This window comes from Bos indicus x Bos taurus, chromosome 9 (genome assembly GCF_003369695.1).
Source record: "Bos indicus x Bos taurus breed Angus x Brahman F1 hybrid chromosome 9, Bos_hybrid_MaternalHap_v2.0, whole genome shotgun sequence".
Classification (NCBI taxonomy): domain Eukaryota; kingdom Metazoa; phylum Chordata; class Mammalia; order Artiodactyla; family Bovidae; genus Bos; species Bos indicus x Bos taurus.
In genome coordinates this window covers 38,320,650-38,334,700 of record NC_040084.1, presented here as the reverse complement: position 1 = coordinate 38,334,700, position 14,051 = coordinate 38,320,650, and the positions used below count along the sequence as shown (strand labels likewise).

Below are 14,051 nucleotides of genomic sequence, written 5' to 3'. Positions count from 1 at the left end.
GGGAGCAACTACCCTCAAGGGAAAAGCCTCCAAATCACTATGACCTCTGAGTGCTCAGAGTGCAAACACTGACTTTAGACATCTGCCTTCTTTTGAAGAGCTAACTATGAAATTTCCTAAAAGGTAAATGAAGTACATTCTGTGATATTGGCAGGGACAGGGCCGGCAGCAGGGAGAATTCCCTAGCTCTTCCGGTTCTAGATGACTGAACTTGAACAACTCAGTTGACTTTTCTAGGTCTCTATTCTCTGTCTGTAAAACAAACATCTAGCCGAGACAGTATACAATGTTTCTTAAATCTTTTACTCCGAGACTGCAAATATCCTTTACCTTCATTGTTCTGCCATTTACAAACCAGAAAGGAGGAAAAAAAAAAAAAGAAAAACCAGAAAGGAAAAAAATGGCAATCAGTTCAGTTCAGTCGCTCAGTTGTGTCTGACTCTTTGCGACCCCATGAATCGCAGCACGCCAGGCCTCCCTGTCCATCACCAACTCCTGGAGTTCACTCAGACTCATGTCCATCGAGTCAGTGATGCCATCCAGCCATCTCATTCTCTGTTGTCCCCTTCTCCTCCTGCCCCCGATCCCTCCCAGCATCAGAGTCTTTTCCAATGAGTCAACTCTTTGCATGAGGTGGCCAAAGTACTGGAGTTTCAGCTTTAGCATCATTAAAAAATTACAATAATAAATAGTATATTGTTGTTGGGAAAATTTTAAAAAATTTAATTTTTTAATGAAACTGACCTCACTTAAAAATGAAAAAAGCATTCTGAATCTTTGGCCAATGGTTAAGAAAGCTATGTCTGGAAATCAATCGCAGATTAGGTGTCAGGAATGACATCTGGGCACCAGCTGTGTCTCCTTCATGTGAGAAATGGAGTCTCTAGACACCTGGGCCACAGCACCAATATAAGGTGAAAAGAAAGCCTAAAAGGATCAGGTTAGTGGCTGGTCAGATGCTTCATGAGTCACTGTAGTCTGTCTAGACTTGTGGTTCTCAAAATATGTCCAGGGAGATGGCAGTGAGAAGCTCACTGAGGCTGGAATAGAAATCCTTGAAGGATTTTAGAAAAGGGGGATGCCTTGATTAAGTTGTTTATAAAAAATATCTCCATTGCTAGTGAGGAAGACAGATTACGGAAGGAGAGTCTGGAGCAGGGCATCATGAGTAGTTGGGAAGGTGTACTGGTCGTCAGGGAGGGATGCTGCAGGCATGAATTAACACAGTAGGAGGGTACAGAACAGAGGAGGCTCTCTCCTAGGTTGAACTAGTAGGATTTGGTGTTCAGCTAAACGTCGGTGAAGAGAAAAAGGAAGTTGATGAAGCACGAAGGACATCTAAGTATGGAGGATTGGCAGAATGGTGCTGTCATTAACTGAGGTGGGGAATACGAAAAGAGAGGCATGTTCAGGGTTGGAAGAAGGAAAAACAACATATAGAGAACTTATTACCTGTCTTGGTTCTCATCATATTATTATGCTAGAGGCACAAAGCACCAGGGGACTCCACTGAGCTAGCCATCCTTAGAATCCTTTGCACATGTAATTTTATGACTTTATTTCAAAACTTTAGCTAGCAAGGAAATAAATCACTATTTGCAAAATGTGGGCTTTTCCAAGCTTGCAACAGATTGGAAAATTGTCAAGATTTTAATGTAAGAATTATGCTCTCGATTTAGATACTGATTTTATGCTAAGTCCAAGTCGCTTCAGTCGTGTCCAACTCTGTGTGACCCCATAGACAGCAGCCCACCAGGCTTCCCCGTCCCTGGGATTCTCCAGGCAAGAACACTGGAGTGGGTTGCCATTTCCTTCTCCAATGCATGAAAGTGAAAAGTGAAAGTGAAGTCGCTCAGTCGTGTCTGACTCTTCGAGACCCCATGGACTGCAGCCTACCAGGCTCCTCCGTCCATGGGACTTTCCAGGCAAGAGTACTGGAGTCGGGTAAAAAAAAAAGTTTCCTATTACTCAGTTTCTTCTTTCTCTTTGATACCTAATGAGGGTGTTGGTTTACCGATTACAAATGTATAGTCTTAAAGGGACTTAGATTGGTTGATTTTGGCTTTACACACATAAAGGAGAGTTTGAAAGATGCTACAGAAATTAGAGATGTAAAATTTTTGCTTTCCTGAATTAGGTTTTAATTAGGCTTTGGGAGTAATAAAAAATTCATTAGCCTTAAATATGTTGAATTACTTCCCTTTCTCCATTGTGCTTAGGGTGAGGTAGAAGTTAATCTGAACATCAATCTTTTTCATTATAAAATTATTACAGACAGTTGTAGAACACTTGGGCAGGTATACTATAAAGGGAAAAGAAGAAAATAAAAATCCATTCACATTTCCACCAGCCAGATATGAACACTTAACAGCTTGATGGTTTTCTCTCTAGGTTTCAATTATGTTTTTGTGGTTGAGTGGTTTCAAATCTATTTTCATTCAAATTTAGCTTTTTTTTTTCCCCTGAAATTCTGGCACAGACCTCGAAATTTCCTTATCTTTTTTTTTTTAATTGTTACTGAGCAAGTGGGGGTTTCTGCATATATTTCTGAAGCTCCCATGGTCCTCTTACTTTGAATTTCATTACATTGGTCACATCCACAGGCATTTTCAACTAGTGTTCTGCCCTACAGCCCTTCAGTCCACACAGTGGAGGCCACTTAACCCAGATCCTAGAATAGTATCAGGCAGATAAGTGGTACTCAAAAAATGCTTATTTGTTAAGTGGATAAATGAAATCAACAGATCAATTCTAGTCAAAAGAATCTAAGGAACCCCATGCAAGTAGTGAATTTCAAGTCAGATTTTCTCCACCCTAGTTCTGGTCAGTGGGCTCCATGCTTTCTGCTAATGATGAAGCCCCGGTTCTTTAGGTGGTAACTGGCCTTAGTCATGACCTCTTCCTGGTTCTCTGTACCTAGCCTCTAGAACTGGGATAAAGTATGGGTTATCAGTAACCAGGCATTCCCATCACTAGCCATCTGTCTGCTTTATTTCTACACCTTAATTCCTTTCTCATGCCTCTCTCAGGTGCTTTCCTAGAGAATTTGCCATGCCCACTGGAGCTGCCTGGCCTCTGGGGCTCTGCCTAGCTGATTCTGCTGAAACCCCAATGCACCAAAATTCTGATAAGATGCAGGGTGCCCTTTGAAAGACCATCAATACATATTGGATTTCGTTAGTTAAGCCACTTTTCATTTGGCCACCTTTCTGCATTTGAAGAATTGCCAATCCTTTTGTAAAGAAATCTCTTAAGTTTTTTGGTATGTCTAAACGGTAGCATAACTTTGTCTACTCTCTGTATTTTATTGTCAAATGGCTTAGTCTCTTAAAATCAGTTTGTAAAATACAAGGTTAAATTGAAACTGAACATGGGAATGGAGGGAGAATTAAAAACAAATAGGGGAAGACAAGACAGGCATTATAAGCCTTCAAAATAAAATGAAACAAAAAAAGCCGTTTATTTTTGGTTGCTTATGAAAGGTGGGTCAGGCAAACTGTAAGAACTGACTGAAACTCTGGTGCCCAGAGTGAGCTGCCAGGTGTTAGGTGGAGCTGAGAATGAGCTGGGGTTACAGCTCCAACGGGGCAGGAGCTGAGAAGCTGGCCCTGCTTGACCAGCAAACTGGAACAAGGATGACAAAGGAAACAGAAAAATATGAGTTTGATTCCAATGTGCCACCACAGACAATGTATTTGCCAACTAGGTAACAACATATTCTTTTTATATTGGCAAGCCTCTTCTGCTTCCTCACTTACATTTAGTGTTAGTCACTCAGTCGTGTCCAGCTCTTTGCAACCCCACGGTCTGCAGCCTGCCAGGCTCCTGTTCATGAAATTCTCCAGGCAAGAATACTAGAGTGGGTCGCCACTTCCTTCTCCAGGGGATCTTCCTGACCCAGGGATTGAACCCAGTCTCCTGCATTGCGGGCAGGTTCTTTACAATCTCAGTCACCTGGGAAGCCCATCATCTAGTCTTACTTACCTAAATTAAATTTACAGGAATATAGACACATGTTTAGTTCTTGGAGATAAGATTGTGGGTGATTTTTCACTCTGAATTCCATGTATAGTATATACCTGTGTGTTTTTTTTTTCCTTTGAGCATATATTAATCGGGGAAAAGACACTTCCCTCTAGGTAGAGTGAGGTGGAGGGACCAGTTTTAGGATAAGTAAGATGGCTTTTTTTTTTTATGTTCCATCTTGGAACAAAGTAATTTCAGGAGGATTGGCAACTGACCTGAGTGTGTTTATAAACGTTTATACCCAAGTCCATCCCCAAACTTTTATCAGAACCTTGTATGCCCCAGGAACGATGAAGGAATCACATGATGACCGCCCCCTTTGGAAGTTCAAGTCCAGGTCGAAGATAAAACCATGATAGCTCCTTTCTTGACAAGGTCATTGTAAGGAAGAGTAGTTTTATCATAGCTCTCCACAGGCATAACAGGAGATTTTTTTCCCCCTTTATTTCAGTCTTCCATCTTACTGACTGCCTAAAAGCAGCTGATGGGCTGGCCAGTCCCCATTGTCTTACACTTAAATAAACCAGATAAGGAAGAGCCCTTAATTGGTCAAATTATCAGAGATGTACATTATTAGTTCAAGTGCATTCATGGGATTCTCTTTTCAAATGTCACTGGGATTAAAATAACAGGAAACCGGAGATGGAAGCATTAGAAAGGGGTCGGTCGATTTGGCAGCTGCATGTGCCTACACTGCTACAGAGGACATCCTGGAGGTAATGGTTATTTAAGAAGATGGGGGAAGGGGAAAATAGAAACAGCAGGACTAAACAAACACTACAATGCATTAGCAACCTTTAGTGTTTGCCACTTACTTCTGTCCCTAGAAAAATGTGAATTGTTAGTTTTAAAATAAATGGAAATGTTCTAATTTGCATCTTAATGGAATGTGCGGGTAAAACAACACCTTCATGTACACACCATGAAGATCACTTATAATCAAAACCATCTGCCTAATGCCATCAATTATGCTAATTTTGAGGTAGATAGGTGTATTTAAGTATTCTTGCAGTTTCCAGTTTATGCAAAAATATTCTTGCATTTTGAAAAGCTTCTTTTGCCTCCTGGGAACTAGAAGAATCCACTTCTGCTATGTAGTATATAGCTCATGAAGGAAAACATGATCTTAGAGTGTAAGTCTTTAAAAATGCCTCCTACGACTTCTACTGAAGTCACTTCCGGTAAATATTTCAATCTCCATTTTCACTAGGTTTTCAATCCATTCCGTGAAAATGGGAAATACATAGCAAGCACTTTTGCTAAAAGGTTTCTCAGTCTCCTTCATAAATCTCTATCATGTTTCACTGTCTACTAGAAAATTCATTTCAGTTAAGGGGGAAAAAGTCTCTGGAGGGGGGCTTGATTACAGAGTTACAAAGACCACAATGCCAAAGTTTTCATTTTTATTAGCTATTTGGTTCAAATTTTTTTTTTTTTATGAAATTTTGATCTATAGACCTGACTATCTTAAGTTATAAAATAGGCTATGAAACAACTGTTTTATTCTCCGGGTTTATGTGGAGTGAAGCCAAACATATGGCAAACTATACTATTACAGAGGAATTTGGATGGATGGTTTCCTCCTCTGTGTATTATTTTTCAGGTCCATCCCCAGTGGCTGATAGCTGGAAATCAGCTGCCGAAAGTGGTGGGGCAGTTACCACCAGGGCCAGGGGCACATTCACAGATACACCTTGGTGGCCACTTACAATCATAAGCAGTTTATATGAGGTGTTTTACAGGAAAAGCTGAAGGGTAAAGAGAAAGCATGATGAGCAGTTTGCTCCTCCGTAGCTCAAATGTCCAGGAAGAATATTTCATCTCCACCAGAGATGCAAAGGCTCAGTGAAATATATGAAAAGTGACATATGCCCCTGACCTACCACACAGAGTCCTGAGCCGTCCAAGCACTCGTTGGAATTACCATTACAGTCACAGGGCAGACATTCTTCCGAGTAGGCAAAGAAGAATCCAGCGTCACATTTCTGAAACAGACACAACAAAAGCATCTTCGTGATTGAAAAGGTCAATTTTGGGCAACATTTTCTGGGAGGAGTAAGAGATGATTAGTAAACGATCTACATATTTCTTTACAGCACACATACTGAAATGAACTATTTATGCTACCATTCAATTGTCTTTGTCATATATCTTTCCTCTTTTCCCACTCTTTGCGATTTTGGGGGGCTGCGGGGGAGGGCTCCTGACGCAGTCTGGACACCGCGAGAACAAATGGTGCCCGATTCTCGCAATGAGCAGCTGCTTGCCCGCACCGTGACCTCGTCTGCACTGCGCGAACTCCTGTCACTTTCTGAGAATAACAGGAACACCTTTAACACCGTCGAACATTGTTAGGAAGAATGAGAAGATTTTAGGTAACAATGAAGGAGAAATTTTCTAATGTTTTCTTTCATTCCAAAACAAGACAAAACAAAACCACATTAGGGTGAAGAACTACATCGTGGTCCCTGTGAATAAAGACCTAACGGGTTCAGAAATTATTGGCTGTGGCAGAACGACCTAAAAGATGTGCCTCATAAAGTTGTACCCTTAAAAAAATCCTCTTTTCAGATCCTAAAGTTTTGAACGGAGGGGTCAGGAAGTTAATGAATCTTTACACATGTCGTGGGTTGTGTGTAGGTGCCGTCCCTGTATTTTGTTTATCCGCGTGACTGTGAGATATACATTGTTTTCCTTCCTTCTGGTGGTGAGATAATTAAGCCCGGAGATGCTGTGGGTTGTGATGGTAGCCTACCTTGCATTTGCTGAATGGCCCTCCCCAAATGTCACTAGGAGTCAGGTTGAGAAACTGTGAGATTGTTCATCCTTTATGCCATGGTTCCTGGCTCACAGATATGTGTTTTGCATTTCTTTGGAATGTTTCAGCACTGCAAGACAGAAATGCCATGCCGTCACAGGTCTGGAAGTTCAGTCCTTGCCTATCAGACAGATTTACATCTAAAGAATTCCAGACAGATAAGAATCTGGGTTGTTTCCACAAACTTACAAAATAAGAGGGTTCCCATCACACCCCCCATTGACTCAGTGTAGCTTGTACTGTCCTTTGACCAGGAAACTTTTCATTGTATCTGGCTGAGGTCCCTGACTGTTACACAAAGCCATTTCCTCTTGCTTGTTTCTCTCTAGAGACTCACTAGATACCATTCACAGTATAAAAACACTGTAGTCCTAAAACTAAAATTTAATATATTCCGTTTGAAAGAAGTTTAATAGAGCACAATGACATTTTTTTAATAAAGAAAAGGTAAAGAAATTCTGTTTTTCTAAGTGAAAAGGCTGAGAGGGGACCAATTTATAATGGAGACTTTATAGTTGATGGTAAGCCTTTTTTCAGTTTCCACTAGGGAACAAAAGAGAGGAAAGGTTATTAGATAACCAGAAGCTTTAAAGTCAGACCACCTAATTTCACATATGGTGAAATTTTTAATTAAAAGGGGAATGGATAACAGTAGTGAAGGGCTAAGTATTAGTTATCTCAGGAGCCTCCAAACCAGTAGTTTCTGAGTTTTCTAACTGCCCAAGTTAAGGACATTTGATTTGGGGAGTTTCTGATTCAGTAGGTCTGATGGTGAAGCAAAAGAATCTATATTTTTTAATAAAATAAATATTGTATTTTAAAAATTGTTTTCTATGTAGAGGATCATGTCATCTGCAAATAGTGAGAGTTTTACTTCTTCTTTTCCAATTTGGATTCCTTTTATTTCTTTTTCTGCTCTGATTGCTGTGGCCAAAACTTCCAAAACTATGTTGAATAGTAATGGTGAAAGTGGGCACCCTTGTCTTGTTCCTGACTTTAGAGGAAATGCTTTCAATTTTTCACCATTGAGGATAATGTTTGCTGTGGGTTTGTCATATATAGCTTTTATTATGTTGAGGTATGTTCCTTCTATTCCTGCTTTCTGGAGAGTTCTTATCATAAATGGATGTTGAATTTTGTCAAAGGCTTTCTCTGCATCTATTGAGATAATCATATGGTTTTTGTTTTTCAATTTGTTAATGTGGTGTATTACATTGATTGATTTGCGGATATTGAAGAATCCTTGCATCCCTGGGATAAAGCCCACTTGGTCATGGAAGGGAACTCTCTTACACTGTTGGTGGGAATGCAAACAAGTACAGCCACTATGGAGAACAGTGTGGAGATTCCTTAAAAAACTGGAAATAGAACTGCCTTACGATCCAGCAATCCCACTGCTAGGCATACACACTGAGGAAACCAGAAGGGAAAGAGACACGTGTACCCCAATGTTCATCGCAGCACTGTTTATAATAGCCAGGACATGGAAGCAACCTAGATGCCCATCAGCAGATGAATAGATAAGAAAGCTGTGGTACATATACACAATGGAGTATTACTCAGCCATTAAAAAGAATACATTTGAATCAGTTCTAATGAGATGGATGAAACTGGAACCTATCATACAGAGTGAAGTAAGCCAGAAAGAAAAACACCAATACAGTATACTAACGCATATATATGAAATTTAGAAAGATGGTAACAATAACCCTGTGTATGAGACAGCAAAAGAGACACTGGTGTATAGATCAGTCTTATGGACTCTGTGGGAGAGGGAGAGGGTGGGGAGATTTGGGAGAATGGCATTGAAACATGTATAATATCATGTATGAAACGAATCGCCAGTCCAGGTTCGATGCAAGATATTGGATGCTTGGGGCTGGTGCCCTGGGACGACCCAGAGGGAGGGTATGGGGAGAGAGGAGGGAGGAGGGTTCAGGATGGGGAACACAGGTATACCTGTGGCGGATTCATTTCGATATTTGGCAAAACTAATACAATATTGTAAAGTTTAAAAATAAAATAAAATTTAAAAAAAAAAAAAGAGAAAGGTAGCGAGGCAAAAAAAAAAAAAAAAAACAACATTGTTTAACTGTTTCCTCTAGCCTTACTGAGATATAACTGACATCTAACATTGTATAAGTTTAAGATATACAACATGCTGATTTGATAGTATGGATTGCAAAATGATTACCACCATAGCATTAGCTAACAGCTCCATCTTGTCACATAATTACCATTTCTTCTTTGTGGTGAAAACATGTAAGATTTGCTGTCTTAGCAACTCTAAAATGTATAATACAGTATTACTAACTGTACATTAGATAACCAGAATTGTTTAGCTTTTTAACTGGAAGTTATACTCTGACCAGCCTCTCTCAGTTTGCCTGTCTCCCATCCCAGCCCCTGTAACCACCATTCTGGCCTCTGTTTCTATGCCTTCCAAGGAGTGGGGCAGAGACCGGAGGTGTATTTGAAACAGAAAAACACACTGCTGGTGGCAGAGAGTCTGGAAGCAGTACATGAAAAGCAGTACATGATGCCTGGAAGCAGTACATGAAAAGCTCCACTTGTACCATCAACTATAGTAAAGACCTTCCTCTGGCCCAAGGAATCAAATTTCTGTAAGGGTGTTTTAAATTTATAGTAGCTCAAGTCTTTTAGGCATTCTTGCAGCTCTTTCTTCTGAAGTAGACAAAGAAAATTAAGATTTGCCCTGAATGAATGCATCATTTTAAATATGACAGTGACTAATCTCTTATATCCCTGAGGCCCTAGCTAAATTAAGAAACTCATTTTTTAAAAAACTAAAATTATCACAACATAAGAAAAAACCCAAAAAGCAACAAAAAAGGGGAGGATTTTGTATTTTAGAATAATTTTAGGTTTACTGAAAAAATTTGAGGGATATGTATTTTTAAAAGACCCCGTGAAATTTCTTTGTGAGACCAGGTTTGAAAAGATTATTTCAAAGAGGCACTCACAGTGATTTGTACACGGTCACTGCTCAATGAACGCTTGTGATTTGAATGGTTTGGACTAGGATAGGACGTCTGAGGCATACATGCTGTGGGAAACCAGCGGTTAATCGTGCTAACCCACTCACTGCTCTCTATTGGGGCTGCATTGGGTCTGCAGTCTTTCTCATCACAGTCCAGGCACCCACTACATAGACTGTGTACTAGATGAAATCTTTACTTTATGCTAAGTTTAGGAGGTGACTTCACTCTGTCATTATCCACTTACTGACTCACTAGGCAAAGGCTCTGACCTTATGTGAAAGATGTCTTGGCTCAGGTCTCATACTGTGAGAGATGGAAGACAAGGGAGGCAGGGACAAGGCTGTGTGGAACAGTCATTTGGCCCCCTGCTGAGAGGACACCAAAAGTTGGAAGCCTGGCCAGCTCCTTTGTTGCTGGGTTTTGTACACCTGGAAGGATTGTATTTTCTAACTCACCTATCCAGAAGGGAGGCACCATTTTAAAATTCACGCGAAGGTACCACTATCAGATAATAAAAATCCTGGATACGGGGAGCTTCTGATGCCATTACTAGACCCCATACACTTGATGCCTTAGACCTTGTATTGTAGAACTTTGGAGGATTTCTTGGAATGGTAGATTGTTAAGTGGTTCGAGAGAACTTGAGTATCCTTAGGAAGAGTGTTTAAGGCTGATTCTTTCATGTAAAAATATTTCATCATTTTCCCCCCAGAAAGTTCTGTTAATATTTACTAAATCTCTTCTTGAAATTCTATAGAAACTGATAAAATTGACCTTTGTGATATCTTTAAGAATGAAAATGTGGCTATTTTTTTAGTTTTGTTCCTGCTTAACAAGCTTTTAAGTAATCCAAGACCTGTGATGTTTAGAGGCCTGTGAAGACTGTTGAGAGTTTCTTGGACTGCAAGGAGATCCAACCAGTCCATCCTAAAGGAGATCAGTCCTGGGTGCTCATTGGTAGGACTGATGTTGAAGCTGAAACTCCAAAACTTTGGCCACCTGATGCAAAGAGCTGACTCATTTGAAAAGACCCTGATGCTGGGAAAGATTGAGGGCAGGAGGAGAAGGGGATGACAGAGGATGAGATGGTTGGATGGCATCAACGACTCAATGGACATGGGTTTGAGTGGACTCTGGGAGTTGGTGATGGACAGGGAGGCCTGGCATGCTGCGGTTCATGGGGTTGCAGAGTCGGACACGACTGAGCAACTGAACTGAACTGAACTGAAAGCCAAATAGTCTTCTCACAAAGAAAATATTCCTGTCTGCTTTCCTTGAAAGTATTCTCCAGAATTTACTAAACAAAGATGTGTTTGTGTATATACATGTGTGTGTAAGCAAGAGAAGAAGTCTTACAATCAATTTTTCAATGCCACCCTGAATCCTCTTACCTTTCTAAGACTGACCTACAGCAGACAACTGTATAACACGTGGATGGGTGATTTAGAGAGCACTTGGGGGATATGTACCTTCTGGCATGGTGCCACAACCTTTAAAAAATTGATGATAATAACAAGGATGATAATTGTAATAATGATGATAATCATAATATAATTACTATTTACTGAAAGTCTATGTACCAAGTATTGTGATAAGTACTTTATCCATGTTATAGTATTTACTTTTCACAGCAACTCTGTGAATTAGATGTAAATATCTGCATTTTGGGCTTCCCAGGTAGCTCAGCTAGTGAAGAATCCGCCTGCAATGCAGGAGACCCTGGTTCAGTTCCTGGGTTGGGAAGATCCCCTGCAGGAAGGCATGGCAACCCACTCCCCATGGACAGAGGAGCCTACTGCTGCTGCTGCTGCTAAGTCACGTCAGTCGTGTCCGACTCTGTGCGACCCCATGGACGGCAGCCCACCAGACTCCTCCGTCCCTGGGATTCTCCAGGCAAGAACACTGGAGTGGGTTGCCATTTCCTTCTCCAGTGCATGAAAGTGAAAAGTGAAAGTGAAGTCACTCAGTCATGTCCTACTCTTTGCGACCCCATGGACTGCAGCCCACCAGGCTTCTCCGTCCATGGGATTTTCCAGGCAAGAGTATGGTGGGCTACAATCCATGGGGTTGCAAAGAGTCTGACACAACTGAACGACTAAGCACAGCACAGCGGAGCACAGCACTTGGATTTTAGCAGTGAACAAACTGAGAGTGAGAGAAGATTAGCAATGTATCCAGTATCACAGAGATTTGTAAGAGGTTCAGACTGACCCGAATCTTGTTTCTCTACTATACCATGATGCCCCTCGTAAATAAGTAAGTTTTTAAAATGTATTTAATTCACATTTTAAATTACTTGAGCATAAATGTCTGCCATGCTTAAGTCACTGCTTTGGTCATGTTGCATAGGTCTTTTGTTTTTACCCCACCATAGCCCTGTGAGGTAGCTTCTGTTACCTGCATTTTGCTGATCAGGTCTGTGTGGCTTACAGTAATTGTTACCCAGATCAAAAAACACAGATAAGAAATGGTGGACCCAGAAATTAGATCCATTGTTTGACTATCAATTTGAGCTGTTAACCATCTGGTGTACCATTAATATATGCTAATCAAACCCTTTTTGTTGGGCATTCAGGTTATTTCCAATGTTTTACTATTATAAACAGCAAATTCAAAGCAGGCTAAAATGAATAAAAATGTAAACTCTCTCATTTAAGGCCCAGAAAATTAAAAAAAAATAGGCACATGCTTAAAAATATAGCCAATTATTAATATATAAAAGCCACTGAATGAGAATATTTACTTTCTAAACAAGTTACTTCAGCCACATTGTTGTTTTGACCAATTACTTTCCACTAAATCACTTGTGGACCTTTTACAGCTCTCCACTGTTGAGCCACTCTTAATACACAGCTTGCCTCCTGCTCTGACACTGAGATTGGATTGATCAATAACGTTTACTTCTGCCTTTGAAGAATAAGAGTTAAAATTGCCATTTGCTTACTTTGTTATGATTAGTGTGATGTCTGACTTGGAGTAAAAGTCAATGTATGTGTACTTGACTAATTTTATATTTATAGAAATTAGAACTAGATGATCCTTAGGAGGAAATTAGTGTGGTATATCCATGTGCCACTTATATTTAAAAGAACTCAAAATGACAGTATATATATGTTGATATCCCTGCAGATATCCAGAGGTTCATCACATAATTACAATGTTAATTATTTCACTATATATAGTTATAATTAAGATTGTTTCTTAACAAAGAGGATAACATTTATACAGCTGATCAAACATTTATACAGCTGATCATTTTTTTTGGACAAGTAATTTAATATTCATATAGATTATAAGATAACTTGGACAAATATTAGTCTAAGTTACAAACTTTCTCTTCCTTTACATTATATAGTAAACTCAGTGTCTGATAAAAAGTAAAAACATATGTCAAAGTGCCATTTTAATGTGTATATAAATATTTTAATACTGATATTGGTAAATGATATCCTTTAGTAATCTTGCAAATGTACTTTATTTTTTTTAAATTTTATTTTATTTTTAAACTTTACAATATTGTATTAGTTTTGCCAAATATCAAAATGAATCCACCACAGGTATACCTGTGTTCCCCATCCTGAACCCTCCTCCCTCCTCCCTTCCCATACCCTCTCTCTGGGTCGTCCCAGGGCACCAGCCCCAAGCATCCAGTATCGTGCATCGAACCTGGACTGGTGACTCGTTTCATTCATGATATTATACATGTTTCAATGCCATTCTCCCAAATCTCCCCACCCTCTCCCTCTCCCACAGAGTCCATAAGACTGATCTATACACCAGTGTCTCTTTTGCTGTCTTGTACACAGGGTTATTGTTACCATCTTTCTAAATTCCATATATATGCGTTAGTATACAGTATTGGTGTTTTTCTTTCTGGCTTACTTCACTCTGTATAATAGGTTCCAGTTTCATCCATCTCATTAGAACTGATTCAAATGTATTCTTTTTAATGGCTGAGTAATACTCCATTGTGCATATGTACCACAGCTTTCTTATCTATTCATCTGCTGATGGGCATCTAGGTTGCTTCCATGTCCTGGCTATTATAAACAGTGCTGCGATGAACATTGGGGTACACGTGTCTCTTTCCCTTCTGGTTTCCTCAGTGTGTATGCCTAGCAGTGGGATTGCTGGATCGTAAGGCAGTTCTATTTCCAGTTTTTTAAGGAATCTCCACACTGTTCTCCATAGTGGCTGTACTAGTT

General features: G+C 39.9%; 1 protein-coding gene across 3 annotated transcripts in view; it reads right to left on the bottom strand.

Annotated features, from left to right (window-relative positions):
• The window catches only part of LAMA4 (laminin subunit alpha 4), a 148,097-nt gene that overhangs the window by 100,110 nt on the left and 33,936 nt on the right, over positions 1 to 14,051 (bottom strand). For all 3 annotated transcript variants that reach the window (XM_027551173.1, XM_027551174.1, XM_027551172.1), the window contains one exon: positions 5,910 to 6,011. In XM_027551173.1, the coding sequence (XP_027406974.1) occupies positions 5,910 to 6,011 (102 nt within the window). The remainder of the gene's footprint in view (positions 1 to 5,909; positions 6,012 to 14,051) is intronic.